This window comes from Gallus gallus, chromosome 5, assembly GCF_016699485.2.
Source record: "Gallus gallus isolate bGalGal1 chromosome 5, bGalGal1.mat.broiler.GRCg7b, whole genome shotgun sequence".
NCBI classification, from domain to species: Eukaryota; Metazoa; Chordata; class Aves; order Galliformes; family Phasianidae; genus Gallus; species Gallus gallus.
The window spans coordinates 47688147-47702110 of NC_052536.1; the positions used below are offsets into that span (position 1 = coordinate 47688147).

General features: G+C 50.4%; 2 protein-coding genes across 2 annotated transcripts; both read left to right on the forward strand.

Annotated features, from left to right (window-relative positions):
• The first annotated feature begins 116 nt into the window (after positions 1-116).
• Positions 117-1700, forward strand: LOC121110856. The gene is made up of 2 exons (XM_040702048.2): positions 117-600; positions 842-1700. The coding sequence occupies exons 1-2, from the start codon at positions 328-330 to the stop codon at positions 1538-1540; spliced, it is 972 nt and encodes a 323-aa protein (XP_040557982.1). The 5' UTR covers positions 117-327; the 3' UTR covers positions 1541-1700.
• A 62-nt stretch (positions 1701-1762) lies between these two features.
• PKDCCB (protein kinase domain containing, cytoplasmic b) lies at positions 1763-10090 on the forward strand. Its single transcript, XM_421361.8, has 8 exons — positions 1763-1818; positions 2794-3532; positions 3626-3748; positions 5705-5976; positions 6908-6987; positions 7086-7190; positions 8020-8196; positions 9217-10090. The coding sequence occupies exons 1-8, from the start codon at positions 1763-1765 to the stop codon at positions 9318-9320; spliced, it is 1656 nt and encodes a 551-aa protein (XP_421361.4). The 3' UTR covers positions 9321-10090.
• The last annotated feature ends 3874 nt before the right edge of the window (positions 10091-13964 follow it).

Consider the following 13964-nt stretch of genomic DNA (forward strand, 5'->3'; position numbering starts at 1 on the left):
CTCAGAGTGGGTTTTAGGGCACGTGATACACAATGCCAGTGGGGCTGGGTGTGCAAAGGGCTGGGTTTGGAAATATCCAGGGGAGGGATGCATCTTGGCAGTGCTGGGAGCCCTGAGGGAGCTGTGAAGGGGAGTGGTGTATCCTGCCAAGGGCACACAGACCGCTTGGCATGGGATGCAGCTGCCTCTGCCCTATAACGAGCCACTTGGAGTGTGTTAGGGGCAGTAAGCACACGTTCCCTTCTGCTCCCTCTGTAATGGGGTACCTTCAAGGACTCGGAGCGGGCAAGGGGGTGGTGCCACGTTAATACCCTTCAGCAAACCCCGATGCCATCCAGCTGCCCAGGGACGGCTGCCACCAGCCTTCATCCTGTCCCCCCAGCCAGCAGCCCCTGCAGGACTGTCGCCTGTAAGTGTGATCGCCTTCCAGCAGATGGCAAGCTCTCATTGGCGATGCATCGAGCAGCAGCGCTCTTCAGTCCTGAGGTTACGGAGAGACCCAGCGCTGCAGCTTCATGCACACTACAGAGAAGGACCGTTTCTCCTTGCTCCCTCTCCCAGACGCACAGGTGCCCGCTAGGATCCCAGCCAGGAGCCCAGGTGAGGGCTGCCCCCAGACGTGAGGGCACCCATGGCAAGGTACATTCCCAAATTCTTGCAGTGCCTGAGCCTTCCCCGTGTTCTGACGGATGGCAGCTGCAGGTTTCTTTGATCAGAGCTGTAAACTCTGCCTACTCCTTCTGGATTGTTGCCCAGAGCTTTCATGTGTGTGAGGAGTTTCCCGTAGGATTTCTCTCCAGCTTTTTATGCTAACCCAGGATCTTGATCTTCCCCCTTTTAGATCAGTGTGGCAGACAAGCAAGAGGAGAAGCAGGGAGAAAGCCGCTGCCTGGACTCTCTTGGGATGGGAGGGAACCAAGCAGGGGACAGGCACCCAGAGGAGCTCTGTCTTGCAGGGGGAGGCAGTTCCCTTTATATGGAGAGGGAGAGCCTTTCTTATCCTTGCTGGAGCACCACAGATAGTTCTGCACCCACACCCCACGCCCAGGAGCACAACCAGCATCAGTGCCAGGAGGGAATAGCCTCTGGGGGAATGAATGCAGACAGAGGAACGAACAACACTGTCCTTATTGCTGGAGCCAAGTGTGCAAAGCATGAATTGGGATGTTTTGTTGCCTGTTGGGCTCATTTATCCAGCTCCCATTTGCCTCCTCACACAACAGCTTTACAGTGCTGTTCGGGGTGTGTGCAGCGCATTCAATCACTGCATGCCCACCACAGTCCTGCCAGCATCTCAGCAGGAAACGTGCTCAGGGAAACCAGCAGGTTTCTCCATCTCGCTGCCCACACTGCTTTGATCTCGCTTGGCAGGACCCCGATGACGTGTCTTGTCACTGATCAGTGCCTTGTGGCAGCCTTTAGGCTTCCAGGTGACACTGGGGCTGAGCGAGCCCAGCGCTCCATTTCATTCCCTGTGACCTCAGGTTCTGGCTGTGAATTCAGCACTTATTGTGAGCTCAGAAAACTGAAGATAAAATAACACGAAGAGCTCAAAACTCAGAGACCAGAAAGCTTCCTGTGATGTCCTCCCTCCCATATAAGACTGTGCTCCCATACACAAGGAGTCTCGGACCACAGAGCTGTGGTCTTGGCAGGAACCCCTAAGTGCTACCATAAAGCAAATAAATAATCAATCATTATTACTGTTTTGTGTCTGTGAGTCTTCTCTAATAGGTCTTGATATTGTTCTGGTGCTGAGGACATGCTGAAATTAAATAATACTGCATTCAGCTCGCATCTATTCCCTTGGAAACGCAGGTAAAAAATGCATGTAAGCACTCTCCAGTGACAATGAATATTCATTAATGTGACACAGAAGCACACTTGATTTGAAAATAAGGGCAGTAATTAAAGAGCCATTAAGGTTAAAAAGCAACAAAGGAAACTCAACTACCAGAGGAGCTGTGTTGGGATCAGACTGTAACCGATCCGTGCCTGCATAGGCACAGAAGGCCAGAGAGTTTCTGGATCATTTTACATGGGTTTTGTAGGATGAGAAAGCAGTGTGTGCTGGGAGGCTGAGGGCTCTGCCTGCCCTCCCCGTGCTCTCAGCAGTACATCTCCTGAAGATTTCAGGGTTCGGTCTCCATTCCACTGCGGTACTGCTGCTCATATCCACTCTTGCATGTTTCTGCAGTGAGAGACACACATCCTGTGGCATTCCATGGCGTCCCTTCTCATTCCATTGCATTGCATCACATCTCATTCCATAGGATCCCATGCCAAACCATCTCACCCCATCCCATTCCACCGCATGCCTTCGTATCCCATCCCACAGCATCACATCGCATGGCAGCGCACCACATTGCATCGTGTTGCATCTCATGCCATCTCATTCCAATCCATCCCATCCCATCCCGTGCCGTTCCATCTCATCCCATGGCATCCCCTGACATCTCATCCTATCACAACCCATCCCATCCCGTCCTGCTTCCTTCGTGCAAACTCGGCGACACAGGAGAGCTCTCTTCACATCACAGCCGCGGTGCTGAGCTGGCTGTGTGTACCACTGAGCCCTCCGAGCCAGCACTGTGCTTTGTGCCTGGATTGGCTGCTTTGGGTGGAGAGGGGCATTTTTAATTTCCATTTGCCTTGCAAACAGTTACAAACCCACCCTATAGCCAGCATTGTGCTGTTTCAACCAAACTGATTCTGTCCTAAGAAGAGACAGCCGATATCTGCTTTTATTAGAAACCTGCCCGGATACTTTTAATTCAGTTCTTCTCTAAGCAGCTTTACCTCTCCGAGCCGCTCCCTGCGGTACCATCAGCGGGAGAGGTGGCATTCAGACCTAAAACTCGCCCGCTCCCTACAGCAAACCCGGCGAGCACAGCGCTGCGCGGCCGCGCTGCCCTCCGCAGCTCTGCCCTTCCGGGAGGCGACCCCGCTCCGCGACACCCGCAGGTGCCGGTGCCGCCCTGGGCGCCGCCCGCCCGCCACTCCCGGCCTCGCCCTGCCCGCCCCGCCCCTCGGCGCCGTTCGGCTCCCGGCGCGGCGGAGCGCGGCACAGCGCGGCCCCGCTCCCATGGAGGCAGCAGGGCGGTGGCGGCGGGGCGCGGCGTTGAGCGCGGCGTTGCTGGCGCTGTCGGCGCTGGCGCTGCTGCTGCTGCCGCCGCCGCCGGGCTCGGCGCTGCCGCCGGGTTTGCTGGAGGAGCTGCGGCAGCGGCGGCGGGATCTGCGGCGGCTGGCGGCGGGCGGGGCGGCGGCGGAGGGTGGGCTGCGCTGCGGGGACGTGCGGAGGGCGGCGGGCACCGCGCCGGTGCTGGGCTCCGGCTTCACCAAGGTGGTGGTGCGGGCGGCGCTGGCGGGCGGCGGGGCCGTGGCGCTGAAGTCGGTGCACGGGGCGGGCCGGGAGGTGCGGCAGTGCGAGCAGCGGTACGGGGAGCCCGCCGGCTGCCGCCGTCTGGCCGCGTACAAATTGCTGAAGGAGGTGACGCTGCTGCGCCGTCTGCGGCATCCCGGCATCGTGCAGGTACGGCGGGGCCGGGGGTGCCGGCGGCGGGGCGGGACGGGACGGGACGGGACGGGACGGGACGGGGCAGCTGACGGCCGCTCCTCTCTACAGCTGCACGGGCAGTGCTACGACAGCGGCGGGGAGCCCGAAGCCGGGGTCACGGCCGTGCTGGAGTTGGGAGCCCCGCTGGAGATGATCCAACTTCTGCAGACCCCCTGGGAGGAGAGATTCAAAGTAAGAAAACAGAACGCGGCGGGGGCGTCGGTGGGATTTCAGAGCTCGAAGCGGGTAAACGTGAGAAGCGCCCGACGGCCGCTGGGCGGGCGGGGCTGTCAAAGCTGACGCTGTGCGCTCCTCCAGGCGGACCTCCGCTCGTCGTGCGTTCACCCCTTTGAAAGGGCACGAGAGCAGCCCCATCCTGGAGGCTGCTGAGTCCCTTCTGTAAAGCACCTCGCTGGGGCTGAGGTGCTGAGTAGTACCGGCATCCTGTTCTGTATTTCTGGCTCTCCCTCTGTGTTGTCCCAACTCTACGGAGGGGTTTCGTAGCAGGACCGTGCCTCGCTGCGAGCCCTCTGTGTTCTGAGCGGAGCCTTCAGGTGCTGCCGGGTGCTTCCAGAGTCGCATCTGTTGACCTGTGGAGTTCCATGTCAGCCTATGGGCAGGTTTTTTCTGTCTGCTTCTTGGCTTTTCTGGCACTTAGTCTTCTTAAAAGTACTGATCTCCTGTAGAACCAGAAACCCTCTGTACTGGGCTGGCTGCCGGTGAGGTTCCAAAAGAGTCTCAGAATCGTTTGAGTTGGAAGAGATCCTTAAAGGCCACCCAGTCCAACTCCCCTGCCGTGAGCAGGGACACCCACAGCTCCATCAGCTGCTCAGAGCCCCGTCCAGCCTGACTTTGAATATCTCCAGGGATGAAGCATTCGCCACCTCTGTAAGCAGTCTGTGCCAGTGCCTCACCACCCTCAGTGTAAAAAGGCTTTCCTTATATCCAGTCTAAATCTCCGGTCTTTTAGTTTGAAACCATTTCCCCTTGTCCCGTCACTACAGGCCCTGCTTAAAGAGTCTGTCCCCTTCTATCCTGATAGCTTTCCAAAGGTATGAATGGTCAGTGATTGTGCAAAACCCCCATGTCAGTACCAGCTGTGCACAGACACTTCCACTGCTAAATACCCAAGAGAGGAAAGATCAAATAACTTCAGCTCTGGAAAGAACCTTATAAAATAATGTAAAGCAGGGTGCCCTTAGCTACTGAAAGGAGAGGCGTTAAGATTTGGTGAGCTGGTATTAAGGTTGTAGCAGTCTTTTGACTGATGAAGACAATAATGCATAACGTAGGCTGGTACTGTCTGGTCCTGTTTCTTAATGAGAGCATCTGAAATGATGGGATTTCCCCTCCAACGAGCTCCATCAGATCCCACAGGTGCTGTGGATGTTCCAAGCTTAGATTGCTATCTGAGGTGAGAGGGGAGCTCGGTGTGCCCGTGTGTGTGTGGTGACACAGCTCCTGGTGAGGGGCTCCTGGCATGGAGGGAGAAATGCTGCGGTGCTCAACCTGAGGGCTGCTTTGATGTGAATGCACTTCTAGTTCTGATTTGTCCAAATATTGTTCAGCAAGCATTACGCTGGATCAGGTATTGTCTGACCTTCCCCTGCTGCCAGAAAGTTGCCATAAAAGCAAAAAGCTGGCAATAAATACATTGCATGCTTTGGCTGCTTCTTCGGAAGCGTGATTGTGTGCCCAAATTCGTGCTGCTGAGCGATGCAGCAACGCGTGAATCTGGTATTAATGACCATGGGGCCTCGGTCTGTATGGAGCAGCATGGGGGAAGGGAGGGGTATGCATTAATTCTATGCCAGAGTGGGGAAAAAGCCTTCTGATTTCAGCTAGCAAATCAATACAGCTCCTGGAACGTGAGGGCTGCTATTGTTTTCCTCACAGCTCTCTCCTCTCACTGCAAACATCTCTTTTTGTATATACACACTGACAAAAAATGCTGCTCAACTGCTTACTGCAGTCAAATCCCATGGCAATGTTGATAATAAATTTGGTAGCATACATATAATTACGTTTTAAGTACTGTGTGCCTTTTTGCCTTTAATTTCATAGGATGCCCTCCCCTTTGTTCTACTCGCAATTTAATAGCTGTTTTTCATCTGTTTTTCCCATGCATATTCATCTTCCCTTTCTCAGATTTGCCTGGGCCTTGTGGAGCTGCTGTTTTACTTGGCACACTCCCCCTTGGGCTCAATAGTCCTCTTGGACTTCCAGCCGAGGCAGTTTGTTATGGTGGATGGGAACCTCAAAGTGACAGACATGGACGATGCCAGCACCGAGGAGCTGTCGTGTGAGGAGGATAATGACTGCACACTTGACTTCCCCACAAAAAGCTTTCCTCTCCAGTGCTCTTCGGCTGGGAAGTGCGAAGGAATAAACGAGAAGAGGAATCTCTTCAACGCGTATCGGTACGTGCAGGTGGTGTGGGCTCACGCAATGCCATATGCTCTTCTTCCACGCCTGCTTCCCCCTCAGCTTTGTTAGTCCATAACCTAGGATGGCTTTGAAGCAGATTTATTTTCCTTATAAGGCAGGAAAATGGTTGGGCTGTTGCCTGGTGAGGAAGCAGGCTCCTTTTTTCTGCTGCTGCCCTTTTCCAGCGCCCTCCAGGAACTTGCCCCTAAGGCTGCACCTGTGAACTCGTTTGCCAAACAAGTCCTCCTGAAAGCAGCGGTGCTGGAAGCCTGAGGGCTATGTTTGCCAAAAGCAGCTCAGGTTATCTGCCAGAGTGCACCAGCTCTGGCCCACTGCTGCTGGGAACAGGCTAATTCACCTCTACCTTGAGCTCTGGGTCTCTGTGAAATGGTGGGAAGCTGTGGGGATCACTGTGGGTGGTGGGCTGAGACTGCTGAAGGCTGCTGAGTCGCTCTCACTTGGTTTTCCAGGGTTAATAAGAATACCCAGTCCCTTCAGGGCAAGGGAAAGGTCTTGCATGAGCCTTCTTTTTTAGAGATCTTTATTATTTTTTTTATTATTTATTGTATTGTAATGGGAAATCCATTACACAAAAGTCGACCTGGGGAATGAGGGGAAAGCTCCATTGCTGGAGCCTTTACAAACCAGACTTCAAGCACTGTGCGTGAAGCACACTGTAAGGACCAATCTTTCAGATGGAGCTGGACTCAGTGATGCTTATGGGTCCTTTCCAACTCAGGCTATTCTGTGATTCAGACCAGCTCATGAGAACGGCCTGAGAGATGCCAGTGAAGTGTTCAAACTACCTGAAAGACCAGAGCTGACTCACTGGTTGCTTATGGATAAATCAAGTCACAGGAAAAGTAGGCAATCGCAGGGGAAGTTAAGCTGCTGTGTTCTAATCGGTCTGTGGGATTTTTGCAGGTATTTTTTCACCTATCTTCTGCCACACTCTGCACCACCAGCTTTGCAGCCCTTTTTGAGTGATATTCTCAATGCAACAGGTACCATCTCATATTTGTAAGCTGAGCTTTCTTTTCTAGAAGACTCTACATGGCATGTCATGTAATTACCTGCCTTATCATCTTTTCTTTCAACGCAGGTAACTTACGGTATGGAATAAATGAAACCCTGAGAGCTTTTGAAAAGGTTTTACATCTGTACAAGTCTGGGCTCTATCTACAGAAAAGACCTCTTCTTTTAAAAGGTATGGGAATTTGAGTGCTTTACCTGACATAGGGAATGCTAGAGATGCCTACCTCACTGAGTGAGCGAGGAACTTGGTGACTGGTCCAATTCTGATCTCCTTTACTTTCAGGTACTGTGGTCACTGGGAGTAGAATGAAGGACCAGCAGTTTCTATTTTTTACCCCTCATTTGAGCTGTCTTGGGCTGTGCGCTCATGGGAGCTGTGCGTGGTTGCATTGTTTTGCAAAGTAAATGTAACACAGACAATGTGGCGAATTATTCTCCCTAGTGGAAGGCTTCAAAAGTCCAATGGTTACCACTGCTTACATCTTCCTGAGTGTCCCCTTGAGAGGATCATAGGGTCTTTAAGGCTGGAAAAGGACAGTAAGGACAGTAAGATCACCTAGTCCAGCCATCACCACCATGCCCACTAAACCATGTCACTCAGTGCCACACCTAAATTCTGGAGGAGTGAAGGTGACTTCAGAATGGAAATTTCTTGGTGTGTGTGAAATTTGGAGTTATGAACAAAGATATCCGGCCACGTGCACTGAAGAGCAAGCAACTTTAACAGGAAACCCCAACATTTTCCCATGCCACCTACCTTTTGGCATAGCAACTGACCCTGCTGCAGCATGTCAAAACAGTCACCATCCTAGCCATGCATGAAGATGAGGAGAGACAATCAACTCAACAGTAGCCTTAATGTGGCCTTCTTGGGCTCGTTGGGTCAATCTATCCCGTTTCCTTTTAGAGTTTCACCCAAGAGCAAAATACTAAGTTCATTTTACAAGTAGCCTCTGAAGGTGCACCTGACATTTCCCCACATGCCATCTTTGTGTTCCCAGACTACATCTTCCTGAGGGGCTTCCGGATAGAGGAAGCAGAGGCCTACAAGTGCTGGCCTTCCTACAGCCACCTGGGCTGCCTGCTGTCTGTCCACAGCCCCGAGGAGGCCGCTGCCATTTGTAGTTCCCAGCCACAGTGTCAGAGTTTCATCATCACCCAGCAGAGAACGTGGACAGGTGAGCTGGGGATGGGCTTGGAGTCATCTTGCCATATGGTGCCATGTTGCCTTGGTCACTGTCCTCCATAGTGCTGTGTTTCGCTGGGTGTGTATAAATGCTGCCTATCTTATTTAGGAGATCAGAAGTCTTCTGTGATGGGCATTAGGATGCCTAGAGTGTTTCACAGAATCACCCCCTGGTGTGGTTGGGTTGCTGCCCACCAGATCAGGCTGCCCAGGGCCCCATCCAACCTCATCAGGGATGGGACACCCACAGCTTCTGTGGGCAGTCTGTTTGTGAGGAGATGAGAAATTCTATCTTCATTCTCTGGGCTCTTCCCTCTACGCTTTTTTGCACAGGTTTATTTGTTGAACAGTTACTTCATACAGAGGTGGTTTCATTTTGGTGTTATGCTAAGTAGTTCCTGCAGTATTATGTAGTTTGCAGGAAGCTGCTGGTTTTTCTGAGATGAAAGAAGCTGTGCAAAAGTAGGTGGTTACTATTGTTGTAATTAAAAGGCTCATGGCTTACAAGTTGTTATCCCCTTTATCAAAACTAAAGCCCCAAACCAATGGATTTCAAAAGTATCCCTGTAATTAGCTCTGATTACAGCCTTTTATAGCTAGCATGTTTTCAGAATTATTATAAATTACCTCATTTAGCCGACACTTCAATCCTGGGCTAAATTATTAAGCTTAAAGTAAGATGTTAAATGAGATAAATGGGTGTTTTCAGTGTCAGAACTGAAGAATCATGTCTTGCTGGCTCACAACAAAAGCCAAAATGCTGCTTTTCCATGGGCTTGTGTGCAATTGGTGTTAATTGTGCTAAAACCAAAGTAAGAGCACTGCACTGGTGCAATGTCAGTCTCCCACGACCAGTTTCAGCCTAACAGTGGGCTCTGAGAGTATGAAGCCCATCTACAGCAGGGTGGTGCGACCCTGTCCAGGAGAGCTGTGTTTCTGTGTCTTTTGGGATAGAGTGGGTCAAGGTGAACCAATCTCTTCTGTTAAACTTGTGCCTGTATTTCCTTTCCAGGACGACCACTCGCCTCATTTCAGAGCAGCCCAACTGATTTAATACCGGATACTACTGCTGTAGCTTATATTAAACGATCCGCTTCCTTAGGGAGAAGACTTTGAAGACAATGAGATCACATAAAGCAATCCAGGGAGGAACAAATCACTGGGGAGAAGTTCATCTCCTGAAAGGAACGACATGCTTTCTTTTGCTCGGGTTGTGATCTCCCTGCCAGCTCAGATTGAGTCAAATGCTGCTGTCTCCTTGATCAAAGCTCCAATTTCTTGTTGCAGAATGCTCCTTCCCCGCAGCCCCGCTAGCTTGTTTAGCTGTTCCCACGCTGCTGTTCTGCATAAACAATCTCAGTTTTAGTTAAATGTGGCCAGGCTCTGCAATACCTTGCCTTGCTGCTTCAGTAGTCAGCTTGTCAGCCAAGAAATAGCAATAGCTGCAGGGACCTGGCTGGAGTAAGCCCAGTTTGCTCAGCAGACTCCGCATAACTTAGAAATAACACACGCTGGAAAAGGCAGCAGCTCCTCCCGCAGCTGCCAACAAGGGTTTCACACCACTGCAGATGGAAGGGCTTGGACCTCAGTGGGGGGGGTGCAGGCTGGGATCCGTATCCAGAGGTTGAAGCTGGGGATGGCCTTCTGAGGAGGGCCGTGTTTCAGCTCCTTTGGGTCAGAGAAGGGAGGCGGCGTGGAGGTCAGCTCTGGAACCCGGTGCCAGGATGCTTGGATGCAGGATTTGGGTTTGAGCGGGTGTGATTTGCAATGCCAGCTCCCATGTATCAACCTTGAAGGTTTTTCTGTTACTTTCCGTGAAAGAGCGAGACGTTCAAATTATTTATGTACCAGGTGTTACTCTGTGTGGTAAAGAATGTTTATTCTAAGCGTGCTGTGAGTAGTTTTTCTTTTGTAATTGCCTATGTTTTAATGCAACCAATTGCAAGTGTTTCCCACCTTCAGCTCTCCCAGCATCGTTACCCGTTCCTGAGGACAACCTGTGAGCACACACCTGCACATGCCCCTGCCTGGGCTGTCTGCAGGCACTGCCCTTTTCCATCATGCTGAGAAAAAGCCTGACTCTCTGCTGAGCTCCCCCTGTCACAGGGGAAGGTTCATAACCTGGTACAGAAGAGCTGTGCTGCAGCATCCCTGTGATGCAGAGTTGTGCTATGTTTGTTGTGAGCAAGTCGTGGGTTTCCTGAGGCAGGTGTTAACCATTCAGCTCATTAGTTCTTGCAGCAGTGGGGCCTTTCTCATGCTGCGTAACCCCCACTGCTTGCACTGAGGCTCAGGGACTCTGGTAGTGATATCAATTAACGAGAATTTCTATTAGCATGACAAGAAAGCTCTTCTTACTGTGACTGTCTCATTGCTGCAGGCTTTGCGCAGGCTTTTAAAATGGGCATGATGGGTGGACCCTGGGGAAGGTGAAGGGATGGTCCTACCAGGGATCCTCTGTTTTGCTCTCACCTCACCAGGCACAGCTTCGGTTATCTCCTTTGTGGTGCTTCACGTTATCAAGATGTAATGAGAGTTTATTCTCTCTCTCTCAACATCAGGAGATACAAATCAGAAGTGCATTCCCCGAAGTGAGGGTAAGTGCCAGCACGGGGTCACTTCCAAGAGGAAGAAACAGGATGTGAACATTCATAAGTTGCAGTGATTGCAGGTTGTGCTGGGAAGCTCCTCCTCAATATTTCTCCTGGTAAAAGTTTAGTCTTCCCGTACTCCTTGTTGCAGGCTTCTCCATGGGGTTTTGATTGTGTGATTTCCTGCAAATCAGAGTGAGGACAGCCTGGCAGCAGATGGTGCAGGGTGTTAGGGCTGCTTTGCATAAATGCAGATCCCAACATAACACCTGCAAGCGTCAGAGTCTAGAGATGGGCATAATTTTATCCTCTCTCATGTTTCGAACACACAGTGCTTAATAATAATAAGCTACTAATAAAAAGAGAGCTTGAGCTCCACAGAATCCCGATTGCTCCATCTGCTTTTGCCACTGTGGCTGACATTTACGGGGAATGTAGTCCGGCCCCTTCAAATGAGTGGGTGCATCCCTGGAGCCTGCACACCTGTTAGTCCATTCCCTATCCTGCTGAAATGCATAGGACAAGGCAGTTCATATAATCATAGAATGGATTGGGTTCGAAGGGACCTTAAAATGCATTCAGTTCCAACCCCCTGCTGTAGGGCTGCCTCCCACCAGCTCAGGCTGCCTGGGGCCCCATTCAACCTGGCCTTGGGCACCTCCAGGGATGGGGCACCCACAGCTCTCTGGGCAGCATTGCCAGGTCCTCGCCATACTCGAAGTGCAATATTTCCTACTAATATCTGATCCAAATCTCCCCTCTTTCAGTTTAACGCTATCTGCCCATGTAAAAAGACTGTCTCCTCCCATGTGTCCCACCGCTTGGCTGCTTCCACCTTCATTTGTGTCTTCAGCAGCGTAATGACTATAACTACGCTGTTATTTGCCCTTCGCTCTGGTAGAATGAGTGGACAGCAGTAAAGATAAATGTCCTCTGGTCAAGGCTTGGGTACACAGCTGTGTTCGTTTCTGTGTTATCACCCTTCTGTGTCAGCAGCTACAGCTGGGCATACATTTGAAGAAGCACAGTCAGTGCAAAAAAGTGGCTTCCAACCTGCTTCTTCCCAGCTTATTGCTGTTATTTTCTGCTATAAAACCGTTTCCAATGGCAGTGCCAGTTTCAATGCCTGTAAAGCCCATCTTCTGCTCCCTTGAGCAGCTTTAAGCTTTCAATTCCAGAGCAAATTTCAGTGCATGCCTAAAATCCCTCTTTTAGTAGCTGCGATACATGCAAAACTGAGATATAGACATTTGTTGCCCTTAAAACTCACCGTTGCTGGAGTCAATTTGTCTCTGCTATCGCTGATCAGTATTTCAGCTACCATCACGGGATATGCAACAGAGAAAAGTGCTTAGAAGGAAACAGCAGGGAACCAATTGCAATGGAAACCATGTGTGCTGGAGGAATAATATTTACCTAAATGTGTCTATCACATCTTCCCAAAGGATGCTGCTATTAAGAGGAAGTGGTTATGAAAGTGTTGCCACCACAGATAAAAATAATATGGTATTTAAGAAACACACACTTGAATGTTCTTAATTAAATCCATATTGTAATAACAGATATAAGGCCACATCCACAAAGGATAATGCCACGTCCTCCAAAGACAGAAGCCACAGTTCAATAAATATCAACAGATGCTGTATGCCTCATGCTAAGTATGTTTGCACACGACTGGTGACTTTGTGAGCTGAGGTGTGGAGTGAGGGGGTAGAACTGAATAAAGAAAGAGCAAATGCTGGTGCATCATCCAGGCTTCAGGTAGCACCCAGAGTAATACCTGTGTTGTGCCACCACATGTCCTGAAGACTTCAGCGATGTTCTACGGGGGACTTCCTCACTTGGCTTTACAGACGGAGGTGCTCGTGGCTTTTTAAGAAACACTTGGCCTTTCTGGGCATCGTGTCCCTGCACTGCACCCACCACCACAGTGCCTTGTCCCCTCTGACTCCCAGTGACCATGACACCATCCTCATCTTCCCCACCAAAACCCTGTGCCTGACTGCTGTGCACTCAGGTCTCTCCGTCCTGCTATTTACCCTCCGCTCTCTGCCTTTACTCCCCATCTGCTGTCCTCACCCCTGGCAGATCTCTGGCATCCATGCATGTCCCTGCAATTTCCAGTTCTCACAGCTGAGCCATGCATGACAGCATGTCCAAGGAGCCCTTATTTCATCTGCTCTCAGAGAGAAAATAGTCCCACGTGGAGCAGGACATGATCTGGAGGCACCTCAAGATCAGCCTGCTTTGATTAGCAGCCTGCCTTTTCATTGATCACAGATGATTTCTAGATTAGAAAGTTCCAAACAATGTAGTAATAACACCCTATAAAAAAACTGAGGTTAAAGCTGTGCATTAAAAACACGGTGCTTAACTACATTGGATTGTTGACGTGGTGCATCGCGCCTTCCCAGTCCAAGCTTAGACAAGGCTTAAGAAAAGGCAAATTCCTAAACTGTGTTATGTTTACAAACGTTTATTCTCAAACCTCAACAAAAACAGCGGAATTTTCTATCGAACTTCTCAGATGAAATCTGTTGCCCTACTTACAGTAACTGGAAATATAAGATCCATCCTGAAAATGAATTAAAACATCAGCGACTCCCAGAGCTACAGAATGAACAACCAAATTTCCACATTCTTGTATCTGTAAGTTAGATTTCCCACATAATGTCTTCAGCAAGCGGATTGTTTGTCTCTGCTGGGGAAAAAAAACCCACTGCGTATTCCCTCCCTGCTTCAGATGACAGATCAGAGAGTTCAGGCTGAGATTAAAAGCTTGATAATGAAACCTGGGGACACAAGTTAATCATCACGTTGGGTAGCCAGAAAAGCGTTTTATGAATGTCTTGGGGGACACTTGGTTGCAAAGGAAATTTTCTGATTGCTCAGATGGAAAATGCCAAAAATACTTCAGATAACCAGCTGCTGTGTTCTGTTCAGTGTGGTTCCCTTCTCGTTTGGAGAGGGAGTCGTGAACTCCCGCTCCTAATTAATCTTGCCCTTGTTTGTTTCTTCTGATTCTTTCAATACACGAGAAACAATTCATTGTTCCTCCCAGTGAAGTCAATGACGTGGTTTGCATTTTCATGGGTTGACTATTTCACTTTGTCCAGCAAAACTACTGCTATGTGACTATGATCACTGACATTACCTCCAAATGAAAGCA

What these genes read in the sequence shown, in the direction of transcription:
- LOC121110856 (XM_040702048.2), top strand. Translation starts at nt 328, where the DNA reads ATGCCATCCAGCTGCCCAGGGACGGCTGCCACCAGCCTTCATCCTGTC. An exon ending in GATCCCAGCCAGGAGCCCAG is followed by an intron (nt 601 to 841) that starts GTGAGGGCTGCC and finishes TCCCCCTTTTAG; the next exon opens with ATCAGTGTGGCAGACAAGCA.
- PKDCCB (XM_421361.8), top strand. Translation starts at nt 1,763, where the DNA reads ATGCTGAAATTAAATAATACTGCATTCAGCTCGCATCTATTCCCTTGG. An exon ending in GGCATCCCGGCATCGTGCAG is followed by an intron (nt 3,533 to 3,625) that starts GTACGGCGGGGC and finishes TCCTCTCTACAG; the next exon opens with CTGCACGGGCAGTGCTACGA. An exon ending in CCTGGGAGGAGAGATTCAAA is followed by an intron (nt 3,749 to 5,704) that starts GTAAGAAAACAG and finishes TCCCTTTCTCAG; the next exon opens with ATTTGCCTGGGCCTTGTGGA.